Source organism: Anopheles coustani, chromosome 3 (assembly GCF_943734705.1).
Source record: "Anopheles coustani chromosome 3, idAnoCousDA_361_x.2, whole genome shotgun sequence".
NCBI classification, from domain to species: Eukaryota; Metazoa; Arthropoda; class Insecta; order Diptera; family Culicidae; genus Anopheles; species Anopheles coustani.
In genome coordinates, this window is record NC_071288.1 from 3,595,837 (window position 1) to 3,618,602 (window position 22,766).

The 22,766-nt window shown below is 45.2% G+C and overlaps 1 protein-coding gene across 1 annotated transcript in view; it reads right to left on the reverse strand.

Annotated features, from left to right (window-relative positions):
- The window catches only part of LOC131260263 (hemicentin-1), a 112,763-nt gene that overhangs the window by 61,742 nt on the left and 28,255 nt on the right, over nt 1-22,766 (reverse strand). The window contains exons 6-8 of the mRNA XM_058261939.1: nt 12,638-12,841; nt 12,403-12,554; nt 9,788-9,932 (exon numbers count right to left, since the gene is read on the reverse strand). Of these exons, the coding sequence (XP_058117922.1) occupies nt 9,788-9,932; nt 12,403-12,554; nt 12,638-12,841 (501 nt within the window). The remainder of the gene's footprint in view (nt 1-9,787; nt 9,933-12,402; nt 12,555-12,637; nt 12,842-22,766) is intronic.

Consider the following 22,766-nt stretch of genomic DNA (forward strand, 5'->3'; position numbering starts at 1 on the left):
TTTGCATGATTTCTGTCGGTTTTATTGTGGTCATAAATATGATAAAATATTGTTCCTTTCTCGACCCCTTTCGGGGTCCGTACAACCCTTTCCCAGTTCCGGTTTGCCTGTTCTTATGCACTACCCAAAGTCATCCATCCTTCCGTTCCTTCCGGAACGGAGTGTCCGAAAGCGTTCGGGTTTCTGCCGCAACCAGAAAAGGGACGATAATTGAGGAATTTGAAGAATAAATTTTTCGGTTTCTGATTTCGGCCTTTGGGCCGGCCGAACTGTTGCATAGAAGCGGATGACCACTTTCCATTCCGATCGCCAAGTGGACGAAAATCCCTGGCCTGGTCCCAACTTCCTGGAAAAGAACTCCCAGCTGAAGGCAGGCAACCACGAGAAGGACGCCATCGCTGAACCCTTTTCGATTTGCGTAGAGCCACGTGTTGGCATTGGTTCTGGCGTCGGTTTGAGGGTGGGGAGGAGGGTTGGAGGAAATGTGACAAAATGATAAATTTTTCCGAGCCGACCAAACCCACTCCGGGAAGGCATAAAATTACCAATTTATTAGGGAAATGTTTTTGCGTCCGAAACGGCTCCGGATTGTGTGGAAAGCGATGAATTGGCTGCGAAGAATTGAGCTAGATGTCAGTAGGATTAAGGACATTTCCTAGAAAGTATAGACGCATGGCATATGGATCTCTACAAATCGGGTTAAATGGATCTGCAAGAATTCGATTTGCATTCCATTCCGAACAAGAATGTGATGTTGATACACCAAAGAGAAATGTGTTCAAATTCTTTTCCCTTTAGTGACCAGATCAATAAGTAATTTTCAACAGATCAGCTATATCAACTATATCTAACGAAATCTTTGTCTTCTCGTCGGAAGAAAAACGAAGGAATTGCAAAAAAAAAGAAAAACTACTCCTAATGTGCGGCGATGTCGATGGAAATTGTTCCGATTGAAAACACGGAACACAGCTTCTGCCGTTTTTTTTCTACCACATCCCATTCGCACGTCACATGAAAACCGCATAAACGTCGCCGGAATCCCTTTGCCCCCCTTCCTCCTCTCTCTTTCCCTTGGGTCGGGGAGAAAAAGCTGCCAAAGACAGACCTCTGCCGTCAATCTGCATTCCGCTCACGGCCAAGTTAACGATCCTCCGGTACGGTAGTGTGGGATTATTTCACTCCACTTTCCGGTTGTTGTGCCGGTGTTCGATTTTCCTCCGAGCTCCGAGAATTGCCGTTCGATGCGGAGTTTTCCCGTGCGTTTGTTTAGGGGGTTTTTTTTTTCTTTTTTGCTACCGTCCCCATTTTCCCAAGGCATGACGGTAAACTGCGGATGATTGTGTCAGCTTTTCGCCAAACGGTTTTGCACTGACTTTCCACCCTCAGCCTTAGGTTTTCCATCACCAGTATGTTTCGAGTCAATGCAGAGCACGCTCGACAATTGAGGGCGAGGTTTTCTAGTGCTGCGAGCAAGGAAAAACATCGAAGAAGGATGGCGCGAGTGACACACTCTCGGTAAAAAGTCACTTCTTTGTCAAATACGGACAGCGCGGCGGTGATGTCGAGCAAGGCGTGACAATACTTCCTTACTCTGGATATCGGGATTTGGAAAAACTGCACTTTTCCCATCGGTGGCTGTCAACTTTATCATTAGCAACTTTTCAGTGGCCTCCAGCTTTGCGAGGATTTGTCGAGGTAGGATTGTTTGTAAAGTAGTCCGTTTTTGCGTGCAGCTTCATTGACGGAACGTCGGACCGGAGAGAGACAGAGGGAAATCCTCATCGAAAGCTACAACTAGCCATTTCCAATCGTCTGGCAAATCCCTTCCGCTTAGAGTCGAAGCCGGAGCCGGATCACGGCATCCTAATAGACATCCGTGTGCAGGTGGCCGGAATTAAGGAACCCGAACGGAAGGACGCTTTCGGTGCGTGTCGATTAGCGTAGCTCCAGCATCAGAGCGTCCTTGTTGTGCGAGGTTTAACATTCTTTTACTTCACACACCGACGACACGATACATGTAGAAAAAACACCAGAAGATGGTGCGAACAGGAAGACACGTGAGAACCTGTTCAACCGGTTAAGGACGAGCCGGGCGAGCTCTCCCGGACGGTATCTGTCGATTTACGTTGTCGCATCGCTGCGCTTGGGTGTAATTTTTGTAACGAACGACACGAAGGACCTTCCTTTCCGAGCGAGTGGGAAAACTCTCATCCCGGCGGTACTTGTAAAGCGAGTGGAAAAGTACACTCACCTTGCATTCCTCTTCGCTCTTCCCGGACAAGAAAGAGTTATGGGCCCAATAATGTTTTCTTTCGCCCTTTCGCACACCCTCTTCGCCGTGAAACGTCGTTGGTGTTTGCGCTCTCACACACAATGGCAGAGTGGCAAGATTAATTTCAATTTTCCACAACACGGTTCTCAACGACTCGTGACATGGCGTCGGCGTCATCAGGCATTATCTACGTGATGGCTTCGCTCATACGTGTGATAGTTTGTTGGTTCGCCTGTTGGCTTCCTTGAAAGGTGCGAACTCGAGTAGCATGTGTAAAGTGTGGCCATGACTCTAATGACGCTTGGCGCTCGGTGATATTGCACGCGCGGATTGGAAATGCTTTCAACGCAATTTGCTCAAGGGAAACATGTTTTACATAAAGGATTCAAAATAGTCTCGATTGAACAAGCAAAGAACCGCTTTAAGTTAACATTTTCAACCAAACAAGGTAACTGAAAAGAGGAGAAGTATTAATGTAATACTAAAATGTGCCTTAAAAAAATAAAAGGTGTAAATTGGGATGAAATTGAAATATGAACATTTCCGTGTGTAATTGCTATAAAACATTGTGGACATGTTCTTGAAAGGAATAACAAGCGGGATTCAAGGCAATAAAGTTTGATAGAATTAAGGCAATTAACACGTTGACTGCCAAGGGTTTAACCACACTTTTTAAGAACAATCTTTTTCAGTAAAATTTGTTCATACCATTTGTTAAACCCTTTCGATTTTTGAAGCCTAAGCAAAAACTTAGCTTCCCAAAAAATTGATATTAAATATTACTATAATTTTTATGTCGCATTTTCATTTATTTATGGGACAAAAACTTGTCGACGTGTTAAAGAACTTTGAAGATTTTTGTCAATATTGAAGACTATTTGAGAATGTTAACAACTATTCAAAAACATGATTTGCCTAACGTATCATTGCTAAAATCTACATAATATAGTTTGTTATTGTTATTATAGTAATTGTTTTAACATAGTGGAGATTTCGGTGATAAATTTATCACCTCGTTGCCACCTTTTTCTGGAACATTCCATGAATGTTAACGGTCGTATTAAATTCTGCTATCGACGCGAGATTGACGGGTGTAGACCACCTTAACACCAGCTGAACGCTCCTTAGTGGTAAGAACTCGATAGTGTCTCCACGCTTTTTCTTTTGCTCGTTGCGATTAGATTGGGCACATTCTGTCTTCTCGCATGTGTTTGAAACATGTTCTACGCGAGTTTTCCCCCGTCACGGCGTCAGGGCCCGCTGAAAAAGGTTGCGCAATACCGTGTGGCCAGGGAAAATAGGAAAACTTTTTAGAGAGTCAAACTTTTCCATCTTCCTACTTCCTTGCTACTTGCCAGCCCGGATGGTGGGAGGTGGAAACCCTCTCCAACTTTCCACAATGCGTTCGTGTTCGCAGCGCACCTCATGTGCTGTCGGAGTGGCTGAGATTTCTAATACTACGGTTGACTTCCTTTTCGGTATTTTTCCATCCCAACTGCGCAGTCGGTTCTAGCTCACCACACCCAGATACATTCAAGGGGAGTTGCACGAAGCGAAAAGTCGAACCAGGATGTGCGTTCAAGCCAGTGCTTGTCAACTTTGTCCAGCTGCCGTCAGCGCATAAGACACGACGCGCTACAGGGGCGGGTGTCCGGAAAATTTCTCCGATTGAAGAAGACACCGGAACGTAGGAGCATCGCCGTGTTTATCTTCAACCGCAGGATAACCGCCGCTCCGAAACATATGCGATCGTACCGGGAAAACCGAACGGAAAAGGTGCATCAAAGGATGGATGGGAAAAATAGAACGCGGCGGTGGAAAAGTTCTGCCGATAAAAAAAGTCGTTGAATACGTACTAAGTTTCCGGTCCGTCGCACTCAGGGAAAATTCACTCATCCTCCTCCGGTTTTGTGTGCTGCCCGTGGATTTGTTTTCCACGTGCGGGAAAACATTGGGCAAGGTAAACAAAAACGGGAAAGAAAAAATCCAACCCCCCCAACTCCATGATGACGGGGATGATGATGATACTTGAATGGTACGGAACGGAATGAGATTAGAAGCGAAATGGCATCGAGGATGAACCTCGGGGAAAAAAAAACCCGACGAAACGTACTAGAACGACCAAGGCCGACAAGAAAGTTAGAGGTTACGTATGGGATTTTCCTTCCACTTTGCGCAGATTCTTTTTTTTTCCAGAAATGAAAGAAGGCGATACTCCGAATCGCACAAAAGCTCACCGGAGCAAAATGAAAGTGCAGTCACGGTGGAAGAAAACTTTCCACCGTTTCGCCTTCAACTGGTCTGTGGATGTCTCACCACGGCGGAGTTTGGTTTCGGGTTCTTATTCGGTCTCTATTTGCACTCTATCAACATGCATAAGTGGATGCGAGGGTGGAAAAAGCAACCGGACCAAGTATCATCATCAATCTTTAATTTTAGCTAGAACTCAACAAGATTAAAGTATGCTCTGATAAAAGTAAGTAAACGAAAAATTATTCGAAACACATTTTCAACAACAGAAGTCTGGTCTGTTTCAAGTACTAAAAGTAGTACTGTACTGAAATCTAGAGTTACAAGCTGTTATTTATAACCTGAATGATCAGTTGGAAAATATGATGGAGCGGGTTGGTTCATCGTTCCGATGGAAGAGAATCGATATCGGTAATCCTCTTCCATCGACAAGCAACCGGATATTAATCCAAAGAGATTCCACGGTGCGATCCGAAGTGAACGGAGCGTGGGGTTCGTGATTCCTGATTGAACCGAGTCCACGATGGGGCCGGATTGATGCAAAATTAACTCACCACCGCAGGAGCCCGCATCCCGGCTGCAATCGACATGCCGGGTCGACGATCTAACGGTTTTGCGTGTTGCGGCGGGATTGAGTGGCCGATCGAATGACATCAGTCCGAGGCTGACAAAATCAATTAACTGACCCGATCTCGTCCGGCTGGCCATCGCCCGAGACCGAGAGCTTCCAACCGAGCCGACGGTGGCCTTGGCGTAGTGGCACAAATTTACCACTAATTGAACAAACTGTATCCGGTTACCTCATTCCGGAGCCGCAGCGCCACGGGACGCATCGCCGAATTTCCGCTTCGGCATGGGTCGGGTGTGCGCTCATTATGTTGCCAGCGTTGTTACCGAAGGGAGCAGAAGGGAACATGAACCGGGGGGGCGGCATGGTGCCGTAATCAAATTCATGTTTGCGGTCTCCACACTGACGGCATGAATGGGACGCCACCGTGAAAGCTTCGTTCCGGTCGAATGCGTATCCCCGACGCCGATGCATCATCGGTTCGAGAGGGACAGAGAGACGGAGAGTGCATTTCTTAGCGTTGCATGGCGATTGCAATGCCAGTTCGAAAGCAGGCTGGAACACGGTAGACAATTACGCCACTTTTCGTGAATCGATCCGGCGAATGAATCAATGAACGCGAACGTTCGTTTTTATCCTCCGTTTGAACATCCTCCCTTGAACATTGAACTATTGAACAGTTGTGTATGGAACGACTCGCTCCTACGAGAGAAAATCTAAAGGTTCGATTGAAAATACTTCCAATTTGTTTAGCAAATCGAATGAATCGTTGTTTGATCCTACATCACTTCAAAATCCATTGAAATATTTTTCACATATGAAATTTAATTCAAAAAAGTACTTTACTTTATACATTAAAACAAACACACAAAAGTTCGGTAATAACGCCATGGAAACCCTTGAACAAAAACTGCTGCCGTAAATGAAAACCGGCACAAACCATCCGTGCAATGTCAAGCATACGGGGTCCCGGCACATAGTTATGAAATATGCTCGAGCATCCACCCATTCCCTCCCCCCTCCCATTGCAAACCCTTGTAATTCCACGGATCCCGCGGGAGATCGTCATCGTCGGTGCGGCAGAAAGTGGCCGTTTCATCTTGCCACACGATGTGCAATAATGGCAACCGGGGAAAACCCGGCACCGACGCATAAATTAATGTAAAATGTATGTACGTACGTACGGTGGCAGAGCATTTCGAGTTCTTTTCAAGTGTCGTTCACACATTCGTCCCCGGGAAAAAGGGATCGACCGGCGCTGCGTTAGCCAAAGTGTTGATATGCGTTTGCTCTGTTCGTTTTCCTGACTTCGAGGGAACCGGAGAGGAGCAGGCCGCCGAAAAGGGGGTTGGAAAGTGGAGGACACACACCCTTGGGAACCACCCTTTATGGTACCCCTTTTTTGTGCGGACCCTGTTCGTTTGTTAGAACAAGAGGTTGGGGCTTTTAAGTGTCAGTGTGTTAATGATAAACAGGAAAACGGCGGCGTGAAAGATCGCAAAGCCACAAACCCCGGGGTGCGTCTAATGGCATCTGGGAGGACGCTCGTAATGTCGAACTTTTCTTTCTGCTCGACAAATTACACGAGTGTTATTCGAAAGGAGCTTTGTACGTCAAATGGGACCTACGTTGTTGCAAAGTTGAGTTGTTTGTGGTTCGTAGAAATTAGAATATCAATGCTCGTTGGTCTTTCATATCTTTTGAAGGACTTAATGTCACAATATTTCAACTATTTCGTTTAGTAACTCTGTCAAATTTATCGACTTTAAATAACATTGTATGGTTTTTATTTTGTAAATAAAATCATTGTTCAGGCTTTAGGAGAAGAAAACTATACTATTTATATCCCGACATCTCAATTTATCCGTACTCAGTTAACGCTTAAAAAGAAATCTGTTTGAGAATCCTCGCTTTGTTAGCATATTTTGAATGTCAAAAGTCGAAAAAACTAAAGCTGTTGCAGTTGGCTACAGGACGTTGGGGCCGTAAAATGCGTCCTTCCGGCAGCCTTATCACCGAGGAACAAATCATTTTTAAATAAACCATTTAGGAGCTGTAACGCTATCTTAATTTCCCCAGATGCAAATGATTTCCCCACAAAATGTGTGTTGCAATCTCGTATCCGAGGCCGAAAAGAAGCTCGAGCGTTGGTGCTGCGTACGATACACACCATAAGTAAGACAAAAAAAAAAGATTGTGAGTGTTGGTTTTGTTTTGTTTTTCGAAAATTCCCACAAGGCACGCGTTGGGAACGCTAAACGCTGGGAATTGCTGCTAAAGGTTGCTGCGGAAGCAAAGTGTCAAAAAGTGCCATTCGCAGACGGAATATCCTGACCCTGGTGTGCGGTATGTGTGCGTGTGTGTGTGTGTGGGTGTTGGCGAAACGAGGGCCCATGCAAATTGAGGTTCCGCTTTTTCTCTCGTATCGCACACTTTCCATCGCCATTGATGTGGTTGTGCTGCTTCCGTTTCCTTCTCTGCCACAATTAGAACGAACGGAGGTTGTATACATGTGTGCGTATGTGTGTGTGTGTGTGTGCCTGTCAGCGAGTGTGAGTGTTTGCTGGCAGGACGATGCCAGCAGGCTTACTGACACCCCATGTCAAGTGCACGGTTGTGTATGCTCCCCGGAAGTATGATGGAAATGCGGGAGGAAAACCGGGGGTTCGTTCACCGGAACACATTCATAATGAGCCGGGAGCGTATAAATCTAATGAAATCCGATTTAATTTTAATGACTGCTAGCATGCGAGGTGTGAACAGCGTCCGCTTGGAGTCGGAGGAAGAGAAAACGCTTGGTCCGAAGACCCCCTCAGCGGGTCAGCGATAGCGATTAATCGTTGTTTAAATAGACTAATTAATTTTTCCTTAATCATTTCCCGGAACACCGTTAGAGAGCTTTTCTAAATCGAAGCTTTTACCGTTGGTTGAAAAGTGAAGTAGTTGAAGAATTTGTACCAAGGTTTCAAATGTAAACAAAAACGCTGAAAATGAGCCTAAATTTTCCAAACGTTGTTGAACAAACCTTGTTTCATTTCATCTACATCCTTTCTGTGAATGTTATGCAACATTCTAACTATTTTATTTTTTCATAGAATATACTATACTATTTCTCAACGCGTAAGATTGAGTAAAAGATTCTTATATTTTTAAATCACGTGTCGTGATTTTTTCTCGTTAAATTTGATACATGAACCTTAACTATCAATCACTAACATCTGTTCGATATACTGCAGTCATCAGTGAAAAAAGGAGCAGCGTTGAAGTAATGGAAAAGTTATCAACATGTCGCTCGACTACGATTCATTGTCTTTGATATGAGGCTAACCAACTTTGGGTGCTCGATTTATCTGCTTTTTACCCAACCAGAAAAATCCTTCCCACACTCATCACCGAATTCTTCTCAACAGCAAAATCCGGCGAGGTGACAGAAAAATAGTGTCTGGGAAAAGTTCGCCCAAAAACCCTGCTCGGTCGGTTTAGTATGGTTAAGTTTGCGGTTTCGGTGTCATTTTATCGGCCGTCGACGCTGTGGGATGGTGAAAATTTTGGTCTCCATTGAAAACGGTCCCTGCAGTATTGGGGACACGAAAGGATCGAGCTAGTTTGCGTTTGGGGAAAAGGTTTTCCGACCGGTAAACGAGTCTTTTCGGGCCCCCTTTAAACCTACTCAAGCGTTGCAATTTTCACTATTGCTCTTTTCGCATTCGTCGAGTTTCCATACCCTTCATTTTGGATGGCCATTTTTCTCCCCTGGAGCTCGCTAGTTCGCCGACCCACGCTCTTGAAGTTCTTTTTGTTTCCGGGTTTTCTAATGTTTACCCGTTCGGAAACCCCTTTTAATTTATTCGAGAAAGAAATCAAGCTGCGGAGGTTGTAGCGAAGGACACCCCATCATCGCCATTTGCCAGTTTTTCCACTTTTCCCCCCGGAGCGCTGTCCCGTTACTGGGACACACGCCCGAATCGTTGACCAACGCAAATAAGAGAAAGATTCTGGCGTTAGGAGGAACTCTAAACAGCGAAGTGATGAGTTTTCTGGGCGCTTTTCCTACGTTGGCGGAAAAGTCAAGGAGTGAAAACGAAGTAAAAAAGGTTGGTTTTTTGTTGTTTTTGTTCTCCGGCAAATGAACATCTTGGTTCGCTGTGTTTATATTCGCCCGAATTTGAGGTCGAATACGAAATGAAAGATAAAGGACGGACCGGGGGGAAAGTACAAACATCGCAAACCCGTCGGCCGTCGGCAGGTGACAATTGTTTGGAATAAATAGTCCGTTTAATGTTTTGCGTCGGCGAACGGAATGACCTTTTCCGAAATTTTTTTTCGGTTCCGTTTCGTTGCGTTCCTTCTGCGTCGGTGAAATTGTCGGCCATTTCCTTTAATCTCATTTACCTTAAGCTCCACGTGCGGAGGCCGTCGACGGGAGTTTCTCGTGGACGTAAAGGTCACACGGTGGGATGTTCGTTGATAAAGCATAAAATTAAACGACTCATTTGCATTTGAATCTGGATCAAGGGCCGAGCGCGATTTAGAACAGCCTCTTGAAGCCTTGGAAGAATCTGGAAAACTCCTGTGCGCGGGTGTTCAGTGGCGCGCGAAACGAGCATAGTCTCCGAACAATCTCCGTACAATTAAATTTAGTTTTGTATGGAGGAAAAGAAAAACTGCATTGAAGGAAGCAAAGGTAGGAAACTTACAGAAGACGTTTAATTTCATCGCTGTCTCCTTGGTCCCCCGTTTCACCAGCTCGTTGGTAGCTCGACACGTTAACGTTTTCCCGTGGTCCTCGCGTGTTGGTGTAAAGCTGAGGGATGCCAGCGTGCTATTGCCATCCTCGGACGTCTGTGGGAAATGAAAATACAAAAGAAACAAATCAACCACATCAATATTACAATCTTTTCTACAGAAAGAACTGATTAAAAAAATTTAAGTTTAAATTGTTTCAGACATGATTGAATTTGAGTAAGATGTTGGAGAAGTCTTTTTGATTAAATACTTTACTGTTCAGTCCATAATCAGAACAGTACCGAATACTTAAAGATAATGGAACGACTTGTTCATGGATTATAGCGTTCAAGAAGTGACTCGCTTTACATAAGGATAAAAGTAAAATATCAAAAACTTAACGCCTTTTAAAGGCCACTTTTTTATTGATATCAGCAATGGCCTTACACACATACCAATATGTTATTTCTATTAAAATAAAAGTTTACATTTCCTCTTGAGATAAACATTAGAACTAATCGATTCTAGTTAATATGTCCGTTAAATATCATATGAAATGAAATAAATATATGTTAAAACTGTTAAATGAGAGATTTTCCAATACGATACCAACAGTATACCTCAAACAAGTTGGTTGTATGTTCACGTACATCATACAACAAACACAAAACATACACACAAAGGTGACCGTCTACCGAAACTGCCTCTGGCAATACCCGGCGGGCACAATCTGGTACCCTTTCCATTTGCAACTCGACACAAAAACCAGCTGTGTGCAGAAAGTAAACAGCGTTCCCCATCAAATAGGACCAAAATTTTGCGGACAAAACGGACGACATTGTGTTTCGTGATGAGGATGAATTTGGTGTCTCAAATTATGCTGGTTGTTTCTTTTTTCTTTTTTGTGTTTATCTGTCCATTGTTTGTCCGGCGGATATTCTGCGGGCGGAAAAACAGGTTATACAAACGGCTTTGGAATAAAAAATGAATGAGTCCGAAAAGGCGCACACACACAGATAAAAAAACATACCAAAAACCGGCACGAACAGTGTGCACGAAGTGACTTTGTTGAAGGATAATTTTAATAATCCTTTCATTTTTCCTTGTAATGAATATCGCCTCCTGCATTATGCTGTGGCGCTCGTCTCGGGTTGGAGTTTTTGCCGTCCGTTTGGCCGGGTTTCGTGTTTGTCGTTTGGTCAGTTTTCTCGGTTGGAAAAATGGGCGCCATAAATTAAAATGCTAAAAGGATTCATGCTGGAACGCAAGAACGATAGCTTTGCTGGCCAAATCCGTCGTCCGTTCATCCCATTGTCCAAGGATGGGCGCCGTGGAAAACCCGGAGTGAAGAGTTTTTACTCACATTTTCTTCTATCCTTATGTCCGTTCCGCCTACAATTGCTCCGTCAATCATGTGACCGTTGGGTTGAGCTTATGAATGATGTAACAAGTGATTTATTCGCGGTACAAAAGGATGTTTTCCATTTTATAAATGAAACACAAAACGTTGTTCCCTCCCCCGAGGGGAATTTCTTAAGACATTTCTCGAGACCCACGGGAGCCCATTACAGGTTATTTTCGTCAGTAGCATTAGGTGAGGCGAAGATGAACCGTGAGTTCGAAAGCACCAATTAACTTCGAAATTTTCCTCTACTAGGCCGAACCAGCTGGCTTAGCTCATGACCATTACGTTCATCGTTTACTAATGGGGACCGTCCGTACCGATGGTGAAAAGGGTGTTTAGGCTTTTGATAGTGGGTAGTGCCTAAAAACGGCAGGTTCCCAGCTACTCGATACAAATCGCTTCCCTAATGGACTCGGGTGGGAAGAATCGTTGCGCGGATACTTCAATCGTATCCTTTTTCGAGGGTACTTCCTTATGGGACATGTAGAAAAAACAGAAGACAGGCAGCTCATTCCGGAAACGCTCGTGAGGGTGCCGAGAGTTGCACATGCGAAGCGTTCGGCAGCGCGACTCTAAATGGGCCACTTTACTCCACTCACGACTCCATTAACAATCTTTTTGCCGCCTCGGTAAATTGGGGCCCAAGTTGATTTCTTTTCCTCGCCCTCCCGCTTGGAGTGTTGTTGGAGGTAAAAAGGCACGCCAGGGCCCGTTTTTCCCATTTCACTTTCCGCACCCGGAAAAACTCGCATGTTGCACGCCGGAGCGGAAGATCATCGAGTGTGTGTTGGGGAGGGGAGGAGTTGATGGGCCCGAATTAGCGCACCAGCTGCCGGGAGGATGTGGAATAGCAATAACGATAACATTAAACCACACCCAACTGAGAGGGTTTTAGGTTAAAAAGTTAAAATTGCCACGAGCAGCCCAACCGTTTTTTGGCGCTGGAGTGTTCTTCTTTTTGGGGAACGGTGGATGAAACGAGGGTAGGGTGGATCTTCAATTTTTACTCAAGATTTAACGTTTTACTTAGCCAAACAAAATGGAACAAAATCCCGGTCAAAAACATTGGAAGGTAAATGGAGGACGAACCAGCGAATGAAGGTCTCGTCGTTACACTGAGAGTATTTAATTATGGAACCTTTCGAAGGAAGTGGGTTGTTTCATTAAATGGGGGCTCCTTACCGTTTGGTTCGTAGCTGTTAACTGCACGCCACCCATCCACCAGGTTATCTTGGCAGGCGGTCGGGATCCCACCGACTGACACTGCACGATGTAGCGTCGGTCGGCGGACAGTGGTCCACTCCCGTTAACGATTTCCACCGCCAGAGGTCGCACTAAAAGGACATGCGACAAGCAGAAGCAACGGTTATAGAGTTTTTTGATGTCTGCATTCCGCAACACAGCAGGCGATACTTACATCGCAGTTCTATCGTCACGTTGGCGGTGACGTTTTTCCGGTAGAAATTGCTCGCCTGGCAGCTGTAGACGCTGTGCTGATGGGCCCGGGACAGATTCCTCACCACGAGCCGGCTGCTGAGCGTGGACTCGTGCGCATAATCGATCATCGCGCTCGGCAGCGTCTTGCCATTGCTGGACCAGGTAATCTTTGGCGTTGGAATTCCTGCAACGGGGAAAAGGAAAGGATATTCGAATGTAGTTTAACGACTCTGCTCGACAAATGAAACACACGGCTGTTCGTAAGAAAAACTTCCCGAACCGTGACAATGAGTTTTCTTCCCTACCCTTCCCATGGCGCAATCCTTCGGTAGCGTAAATATTTGCCTGAATGTTAACATTAAATCAATTACATCCCAAAACCAAACGCAAGCCGGGTCCCGCGGTTGGGTCGACGGAGAAGCGCTAATGATGGTACAATTTGTTCTGGTTCGATGGGCCGATTCCGAGAAGACGCTCGGTCGCTCGTTTGCGCTCCGATTTTCCGAACGACCCGGCGTCGTCGTTGCCAAAAGACAGCGAACGGTTAAATGGTGGCCGATGGCGGCGCGTGCGACAAATGGTCGGTCGTAAAACCAGAACCAATTAGATTAGCCAAGCCGTGGTGGGAGGGAGGGGAGAGAGAGGGAGAGTAGCGCAGGGTGTGGCGGGTCCGATTGGACAGATCGCTTGTTCGTGAGGCGGCGGCAGCAGCAAGAGCAACAGCGTCGGGAGATAATTCATAATAACAGGTTTATTCGATGAAATTCAGATTTATTGGTTGCGGTTTCGTGGAGTTAGCCGGAAATGGTGAGACGAGGACACGGATTGGTGGAAGGCGGTGGAGAGATCGGGAGGAAATCTTCGCGACGCGTAAATTGTTTCTCGATCTGGCAAAAGCTTTCGTGAGCATTGTCAAGTGGAACGTGCTGATTGAACGGTTCTTTAGAACAAACTTTTTTGAGTGTTACTTTGATCTCTTGGCCTGTAACATTGGAGTAGCAGATAAGACGTGCAGAGCTCAGTATGCCATGTCACTGCTCGTAATCAGAGTGTGAGAATGTTTTGTGCTAATCAGCCAGTCTGGAGAACGTTGTGGTGAGTTTACTTGTTAGCATCATACTGTAAAGTTTGGGTTTAAGAAGGCACAAAGCAATAATTAACAGTCGAATTAAGCATTGAAAATCCAAACTTTCCAATATGGACAAATCAAAGTGTTTCCTTCTTGTGTTTGTGCTGGTTATAGGGAAAGTATCGGCAATCAACGAGTTTTGTGTCCCAAAGGAATTATGCGTGACCGGGAACGCCAATGCTGGTGTTTTGATGATCACTACTACAACAATCGCGGAAGAGAAGGAAGAGAATCTAGAGTGGCGTAAACAATCCGGTGAACAAGATGCAGTAGAAAAACCCTACACGTCTCCGTGGTCTGTAGCGTTGTATGCTGTCAGCTATATGTTCGATCTACAGTTTGAGGTATTCGTATGCGGAGGTACGTTGATCGACGATCAGGTGGTGATGACGTCAGCCGCTTGCGTTCTTCAGCATAATCGATCGACATTAAATGTCCACATCGGTCGTTTGGATATCTCACGCTCTCGAGAGCCTTTCATGCAGGTGGATAGAAGACTCTACAAAACCAGTCGTTCAAGTACCTAATCTCTATCGGTTCTTTTTCAAAAAATTCAAATAAAAGATGTGAAAGTCCACGACAACTACGACCCAACGATTCATCAAGATAGTATTGCTCTCGTATTCCTGAGTGAACCTGCACGCATCGGACCAACTTCCAACCGTGTTTGCTTGACCGGCGAAAGAAACTTTTGAATCAAATTTAACCTGCTACGTTACTGGTTGGAGTCATGCGCCGTCAAAGATAGGCTCCAATCGCTTACTAAACATTGAAGTAGATCTTGTCTCCAGAGACGAATGTATCGCTTCAAGGAGTTTGAGTTCGGTTAATACAATTCTTCGAAAGGATTTACTATGTGCAAACTATTCGAGTGGTTTGTACTGCGGAATTGGATGTGAACATGCCCTGGGTTCGGGAATGGTTTGCACTCGCCACGACGAGGGTGGGCATTTGTTTCTAGTAGGAATTGCCTCGCGCAATGTGAATATCCGGCCCAAAAACCGGACACAATATCCACATGTATTTCTGAAGACAAGCTCCTACATGTCGTGGATCAACGATCAAATGAGAGGAATGAATTCCAATGTTTCCCGGATTTAACAGTGAATCGACTTGATGTTAACAAATTAAGATAAAATAACTGTTTTTCAACAAACGAAATTTATATTTTGCGTGGTAAGGAAGTAAGTAGGCCTCTTATTAGAATTCATATTTTATATAATAAATGAACGATCTAAATAATGTCAATTAAAATATATAAGTCTGCGTGTCACGATGAACTGAAAAAAAGTATGAAGGTTTTAATTTATAAATCTTTGTTGTGCTAAAGTCAACATCTACTTTCTACTCTTTCAAACGCGCTTTGATTCAAGAGTCCTCCCTTTCAGATTCAGCGAACGCAGTTGAAAGGATTTCGCCTAAGGCCCCATCGAGCGAAGCGAGTGCGAGGGAAAGAGAAGGATTCCAGTAGGTAAATAGGCTTCATCTTTGTCACCATGCCATGCAGGGAAACTGATGGAAAACCCTCACCGTTGCGACTGCCACCGGCGGGAGAATCTATTTCTTCTGCTTTGTTGCCAAGGGAGTGGAAACTCTAGACAGGCTCGAACGCCTCTTACGCCTCAAGGCAGTCAAACCCACGTGCAAGCTTGTCGAGGCGCAAAACAGGAAGAGAGATATGACCGAAAATCGAACATGGATGGATGTCGTTGGGTTGAGTTTCCAGTAGCATGTGAGTGGCGCCACCACCGGGGCTTCTTTATTAGATCATGTTTATTGAAATGTATATTTCTACGAAATGTGGAAAATATACCTCGAGGGCCATGAAAAGTCAACCAGCCAGCGCTTGTGGAACGGGGTCGAGTGGGGTTAAGTGCACGAGAGAGAAGAATATCTTCTCCATCTGGGGGGGGGGTGGTGTTTCCCATACCGTGTTCTCTGTGCCGTTCTGATGAACTCTGGCTGATGAGAATTGGGAATTGACACACGCGCTCAGGTCGGTCGTTTGAGGTTAGGCTACGTCGAGTGCTGGCGGTTGTCACCGTCGTTTAGTTGACTGAAATCGTTCGAGAGAGTTGGTGAAATGAAGAGGAAAAGCCTGCGAACTGCCTGCTCTCCTTGGGGACCTGTGTACGTTCGCCAGAGTTATGGTGTAGCGTCTGATAAATAGGATAATTTACAGATGATCCTGCTTTCCAGGGTTTATACAAGGTTGCAACCAAACAATGGTGAAACGGGCGTCAATGTAAGGCGTCAGTTCTTGAATTGTTCAATAGCTCAGATTAAGCCGAGGGAAATTGGAGATGTTTCAATACCTGCAAGTAGCTGACAATAGGACGATACGCTGAAAGGGAGTGAAAAGCAAACGCTTGTCTAAAGAAGGTTCTATTATTGCTAGTTGTTTAGATTAAAATCTTAATAAAACCTAGTCTAAAGATAGATTTGAACGATTACTAAGTTTACTAATAGTCAACTGTTGAACGCTTTCTAAACCTCAAACAAGCACTTTTGAACGACTTACACCAGATTTAAGTAATTTAATACCCATAATTGGTTAATGATTGATTAATCTCTGAAACATTAGATTTCCAAGCTCCACAAACAATAATTTATTTATTCATTCATTCATTCGTAATCATTATAAAAATTGTTTTATTCTAAAGCTTGTGTTTTGTTCGAAGTTTTTTATTTTTTTCAGGAATAACGGGCAGGCCGTACTGCTTATGTTTGTTACTTTGATAAAAATTGAAAATAATATGTTTGAGTTGAATTGAAATTAAATTAGGACAATTTACTGTAAAAGTTTACGTAAAAAACATCATTAAGAACCTTTTTGTCAAGTGCAACAAAGATGCTTAAAAATGTCCCATTGGTCAAAGCTGCTCTCATATATTTTGGACTAAAGACAGGTGAATTTAAAAGAAAACGATACATAAAATAAAAATATGGCAAATCCTAACGATATGTTGAAAATCCAATAATTTAGCTGCTCCGAAACAATACCACTTTTCGTTGAAACTAAAAAGAAGTAAGCTGTCTCAAATCAATCGCCAATCAGCGGACATATTCTTGGAAATCTGGCCATGAACGATTCGATAAGAAGGAAAACTTAAGCGATGGTGGTTTTCCCCACGCACGCCCCGGGAGGCCAGTAATTGAATGAAGAAATATTGTAAACAAAATTGATTGCGTGTTAAAGTTCACAGTTTTATGTGTCGGGCCGCTTTTATCGAGTTTCGGGTGTCGTAAAGCAGCTTGAGTCGATAGGACGAAGGGGTGGGAGACGTTTCAAGCGCCCGGCGAAGGTGTTGGTGAAAATTGGTGAAAGAAAACCCCAAAAGCAACACTTACAAAAAGCCAGAAGAAAAGACAGAGAGAAAAAAAATGAAACACGATGGTCAGAAACCAGTTCAGGAATGAAAAGCCAACGCCGAGGCCCAGTAAAATCACCGGCACCGTTTTGGCTTCGGCCTGTGGTGCGGGCCCTCGGTTTTCATCCATTTTACTACTCCCCCGCGGGGCGGGGTGGAAAAACCGAACGCGGCGAAATCCATAAACCCGGCCCAGGCGGACGCAGAAATAACCGCAGTGGAAAAGGAAAAGGCCAATTTTTATTGATCACCTAAGGGAAAGCGGGCTGCCGGTTCCCGTAAGCTTAGCCGCCGTGGTTTCGGAGTTTCGGCAAAAGGTTGTGCGCTGGAACTCGGTATCTGGACCCCGACTGCCTGGCCCGGGGAGTGGTTTACCTTTCGCCCGTCGTTCGTTTGCGACTTTATACCCATTGCCGTACTAAATATCGACCTCTCGGACTGACCTTTCACACGGCACGTCGGTCGAGTCCGGTTTCTTTTTCCTTTTCCCTTTTTTTTCCCGACGGTATGTGGTTATTTTACGGCATTGGCATTCCAGGCACTGGGCTGGCGCTCAATCATCCACCATAGCCATCGTCCTTTTACCAAAACGGCATAAAGGAAGGGACGGCTACAGACGAAATCAGAACGGAGTGGTGATGTAGAAAGCACTCGCGTCCTTCATTGCCGCAAGGCATGGAAAATCGGTGAAAATCGATAGAATTGGTTCTGACGTTTTTCCCACCACGTTGTAGGTGAATGTTTTGGATAGACCTTCATGCCGGTTTGTATCCAAATACTCACAATTTGTTTCCAACTCGACGAGGCTTAGAAGAGCCTAATAAATTCTCTCAAAATTCATATAGAAAGGCAAACACTTCGAGCACCATCATTGTCTGCATACGGGATGGAAATGAAAAGCCGCTTTTCCCACCCCAGGCAGACCGTCGCTTCACTCGTTCGACAATATCCCCCCATTCCCCCTTCCTTTCGGAAGGAAGGGCGAGTCGTTTCCATTAGAAATCCGTTCAGGCACTTAACTTCCGCAAACAGTTCCAATCTTCAATTAAGATCTTCTCATTGGCGTGAAATCTGAAGTCTGAAAAGATGGGTGGGGAGGATGGAAGGGAGTGTCTGGTTGGGTGAGGAGCACGAGCCAGAAGTGCAGGATTACTTTCCAGCTTGTCTATTTTGGTCCCAACGGTTTTTTTTCTCCCCCCTTTTTTCCGAACGCGCTGAAAACCTAGCGCAGAAATGAAACGCCGCCGAAGAAATCTTTTCCACATCGTATCCTCTAATGATTTCATTCCTTCGCCCGAACCGGAACCGGAGCTTCCCCACGGACCTTTTTCCCCCAGAGGATCGTGCCCACCGAAGGAAATCAAATGAGTAAACGAACGTCACATCGGAGCGAAAATGAATGAGGCGAAATTAATTAAATCGTAAAATGACTGGCCTCGACTCGACTTCCTTTCAGGGGACGCCTTTGTTCGACGGCCCCTCGAATAATCTTAACTGTCCATTCGTTAGTTCGTCCCAGCTCCCGAGCTTCTTCCGCCGTCCCACCCCACGCTGGTGGTGCGCCATTTTTGTTCGACCATTCGTCGTTCATACGTTCCTCTTTTGCGTCGTGCGACCGACCAGCATCCGAAGCTCATCATGCATCATTTAATCTTAATTATCGTGGTGACATTACACTGCGGCTTACGCACGTCTCATTCACCTTTTGCCCCATCGCCCTTCCCTTCCCCTTTTTAGCCGGGCATATTCTTTCTCACTTCCGTTTCTTGCATCTGTCCCGGAATTCGTCGGTTTTCTGCTGCTGATGGTGATGAAGAGCTCCGATTTGCCGGATTGTACCGCTACCGCTGGACACAAAAGAGTCCCATGCATGTGTGGTAGTGTGTGTGTGTGTGTGTGTGTGTATGTTCCTTTCCGGTCTCGCTAATAGCTGCCCCTTACCCACACACACCGGAAGGCGCGCGAGAATGAAGAGAAAGTACGGTACGGGACATTAAGTCGATTCTGGGGCCGGCGGAGACGACCGTAACGAAAGGCAGGATTACCGACGGAATGAAATGAAACGAAATGTGGCTATGGTTTCGCAGAAAGTGGCACATGTGAGCAGGATAAGTCAAACACCAGCGCCGCACAGCCCGACGAACTAACGACCCGTGCTCGAGGATAGATGACATTTTTCGATTCCCTTCACGGAGCGCGCTCGAATGGCGGAGTCGCAAAAGCGGGCCCTAAAATGGTGATTTTGCTGCTCGACCTCGATGGGAATAATTACGAGCCGATTGTTGATGGTAGTGTTGGTGGTTGTTTGCTTAGTTTCCGTCACTCGAATGGAGACGATGGAGGCGCCCGGTTGTTCACAGCTCTCGAATGTGGTTGCGTACTTTTCCAAGAATGCGCAATAGTTCGTTTAGCAGTTTTCTGTAGTTTTTTTTTCTCCATCGTCTACGGTGAAATTGTTCACTTTAGTACTCATTACAATGACAAATGAAACACATCATTAGTCATTCCATTGTGTTGTGTTGTGTATCGTGTGTACGATTCTTTTCAATTTATACTCACGATACGAACGTAGTAAAAGTGAATTCTTGTCTTGATTGCTTTACGAAAAATTTAAGGTTGATTTGAAAAAATTAGATATTTTTATGATTAAGTTACATGGTTCTATAAAGAAGTAACTTTTGGTCATTTTAAAAAAATTTAGATTTTTATTCCTTTGGAAATTTACTCCTTCGCCTAAAGCTTAGCTACTGTCCCGCAAAGACCGCTTTTTTTTTAAATATGAGCATCAAATCCCATTTTAACTTGGTTACCTTCTCGGTTGTGAGGGTTTTTCAAAAAAATTCTCATCCTTGGGCATTGTTCGTAAGAAGGGTTAACATTGCAACATAATACACTTTCGAAGGAAAGGGAAAAAAAACAAAAGACAGTATAACAAAACAAAGACACCGATACATTGTTTTCAGGCCCTCGAAAGGTCGAAATGTCCAGGAAGAGGCAGGGTGAAGCTAATGAGGAAGGTAACGTAAGGTCGAACGGTGAACGGGTGTCAGGTATGGAACCTTTTTTAAAGTGCACACAGTAGATCCAATTTCCTTCTGTTTCACTTCTCCAAAGCTTCGAGCGGGCGAGCATTGGGCGTCAAGACATTTGATCCTTTGGTATTTAGGGAAAACCGATCGTGGGAAACGGATGGAAAAGCGCGTTGCGGCGTCTAGGGTTCCGAGGGTTTTTGAGCTGTCTTTCGTTTCCATTTTTCATCAGCATTTAAACACCCTGTACCGAGCGGTGTTTCCCCTTTTTCGTTGGAGATTTAGTTATTTCCACCATCGTCCGTGTCTCGCAATGGTCTCAAAGGAACAAGTGGGCAAATAATTCGATTTTTCCTTCCTCCCACCGGTCACCGGGCACGGCACAAATCGATTTCAGTTAACCTACTCGGAAAGAGAGCGCCGGTAATGGTTTTATCCGCAGTGTGCGCAAAAAGGGCGAGGGCCTGCAGGTTTCGTTAGGCCCGGCTCGTCGACAGACAGTTCAATTTTTATGCTCCAGAAAACGATCACCTCGAAGGGGTAGGAGAGAGAGAGAGAGGGAGCGAGAGAGGGGGGACGGAGGTTGAAGGTTGATGGAATTGGTTCGTTTAACCCCCGCCGGGAGGCCCCTTTTGTCGCTAAAGTCAGGCCCATAAAACCGAACCACCTTAACCGAATCCGACCCGAAGGGAATGAACGGACGACTTTTCGCAGGCCGACTTTTCGGAGCGCGAACGGAGCATTTACTCGAACTAATCGCTTAATTAATCAGCCATTAAAGATGTAAGCCTTCATTAGATACTAATTGAATTCGCTTCATGAGTGCGGGCATGGCATGGGTTCACCGTTTCGCTTGATGCAGAGCAACATCGAATGCGAACGCGGACCTTCTTCGGTATGTTCGGTTCCTCTTTTCTTCCCATTTTTATGATCCATTTTCTTTGAGAGCCTCCCGGGTGGGAGTCGTTTGTGCTCGCAAGGAAAGAAGTTTGGGGAATTCCGATACGCACCGTGATGCCATTTTCACCGAGTTCACCTTGAAGGTGTGAATTTGAGGCGACTTTGAGCGCGATTTGGCAAACAACTTCGGGGTAATGTTGCACCAGTCTTGTAATGGGAATTGCTGCCCTTTTAGATTCGTTTTTTGGCTTCATGTTGTAGTATTCCTGATGCTTTTCACGCTTTTGGCTTGAGAATGGAAAGAAACCTTTTGATGAGAGCTTTGGTGATTTTAACCTCGCTTTCATGGATAACAATTGACGCATTGCGTTCGAAGATAAAATGGTTGTTTTGTTCGCTTCTTGTTTAACAGCAAGCCTTCGCGTCCGAAGATTGGAAACATAAAGTATCTTTATTCACGTCTAATCCCATGATTTTATGGAGGCAAGAAAACCCCCTCCCCCAGCGTTGTCAGTGCAGCGATAATGAAATGCAACAATTTTCAATTGTCAACTTCTCCGCGAAAGCCATTTCTTACGTTCACACCCCGCAAAAGCTCGGCCGATGTTCGTTTTTTGTCCGATAAATGGCCGGCGAGGCTGTTTGTGAAAATCTCATTACGTTTGAAAAGAAAACGCGTTGGCGTTTTATGCCGAGGAAAAACAGCCCCCCCCGGGTTCGGTGAGGTAGGTGGGTTAGATAATCAGAACGGCAAACAAATGAAGATGTAATTATGCGTCCAAACGCCGTCTCAGGGAGCGAGTGAAGGGAGCTTTTCCGAGGCTGTGAAATTGTTTCGAACGAGAGCGCATTTTCCCGGCTTCGCCACGGCCGTAATGCTAATGACCGGCATCATAACAGTTTTGCGTCGGGCTCGTGCCGTCGGCGGTGGTGGTGGCTTTTCTTCGCCACTGCGGTGGTTTTTCCGGTGGTTTAGGATTCAATTTTGACGCGTTAGGTTGGGCGAAATTGGGGCGCCCAGCTTGCTTCAAGGTCGGCAGGCTGCAAGCCACGCCGAGTGTTGAACCTAGTACCGGGCAATCGATGGGTTCGGGTGCTTCTCGGGGGGTCGGGGGTTGGTGGAAAATTAATTAACTATCTTCGGTGGACAGCGATGCTGGTTTCGCTGCTGGTGAAGCTAGAGGTTGAGGGCCAAATACGGACCTTCAGGTGGAAATTTTGTGTGATTTAATCGCCTCTAGAACGGCACTTGAAAAGCATTACCCGGAGAGGGCGCTTTCGGGAAATTGATTCATTTTCCACTGCCATTAACTTAGAACTAAGAATGTTTAAAACATATTTCTTCTATATTTCAAATTGAATTACTATTTAAATAGGAATAAAACTGGGGGTAAAAACTCCTCGTTAGAGAATGAAATCATCGAAATCACTAATCCGTAGTAGGAAACAAGGTACCACTCTTGTGGAAAAGTTTTCATCCAGCAGCACAAAAATGAATTTGCTACCGACTGAGGGAAGCAGAAAAATCTACGAATCCAATCTTGTTTCCCGGACACTGGTCATGAACAGCGAAGGAAAAACATCTACCACTGGTAAACGGGGGCTGGGGAAACAGGAAAAAGAGGACGGAAAAGGACAGTTAAAAAATAAGCAAATGGCGTCACCAGGCCGTGGAAAACA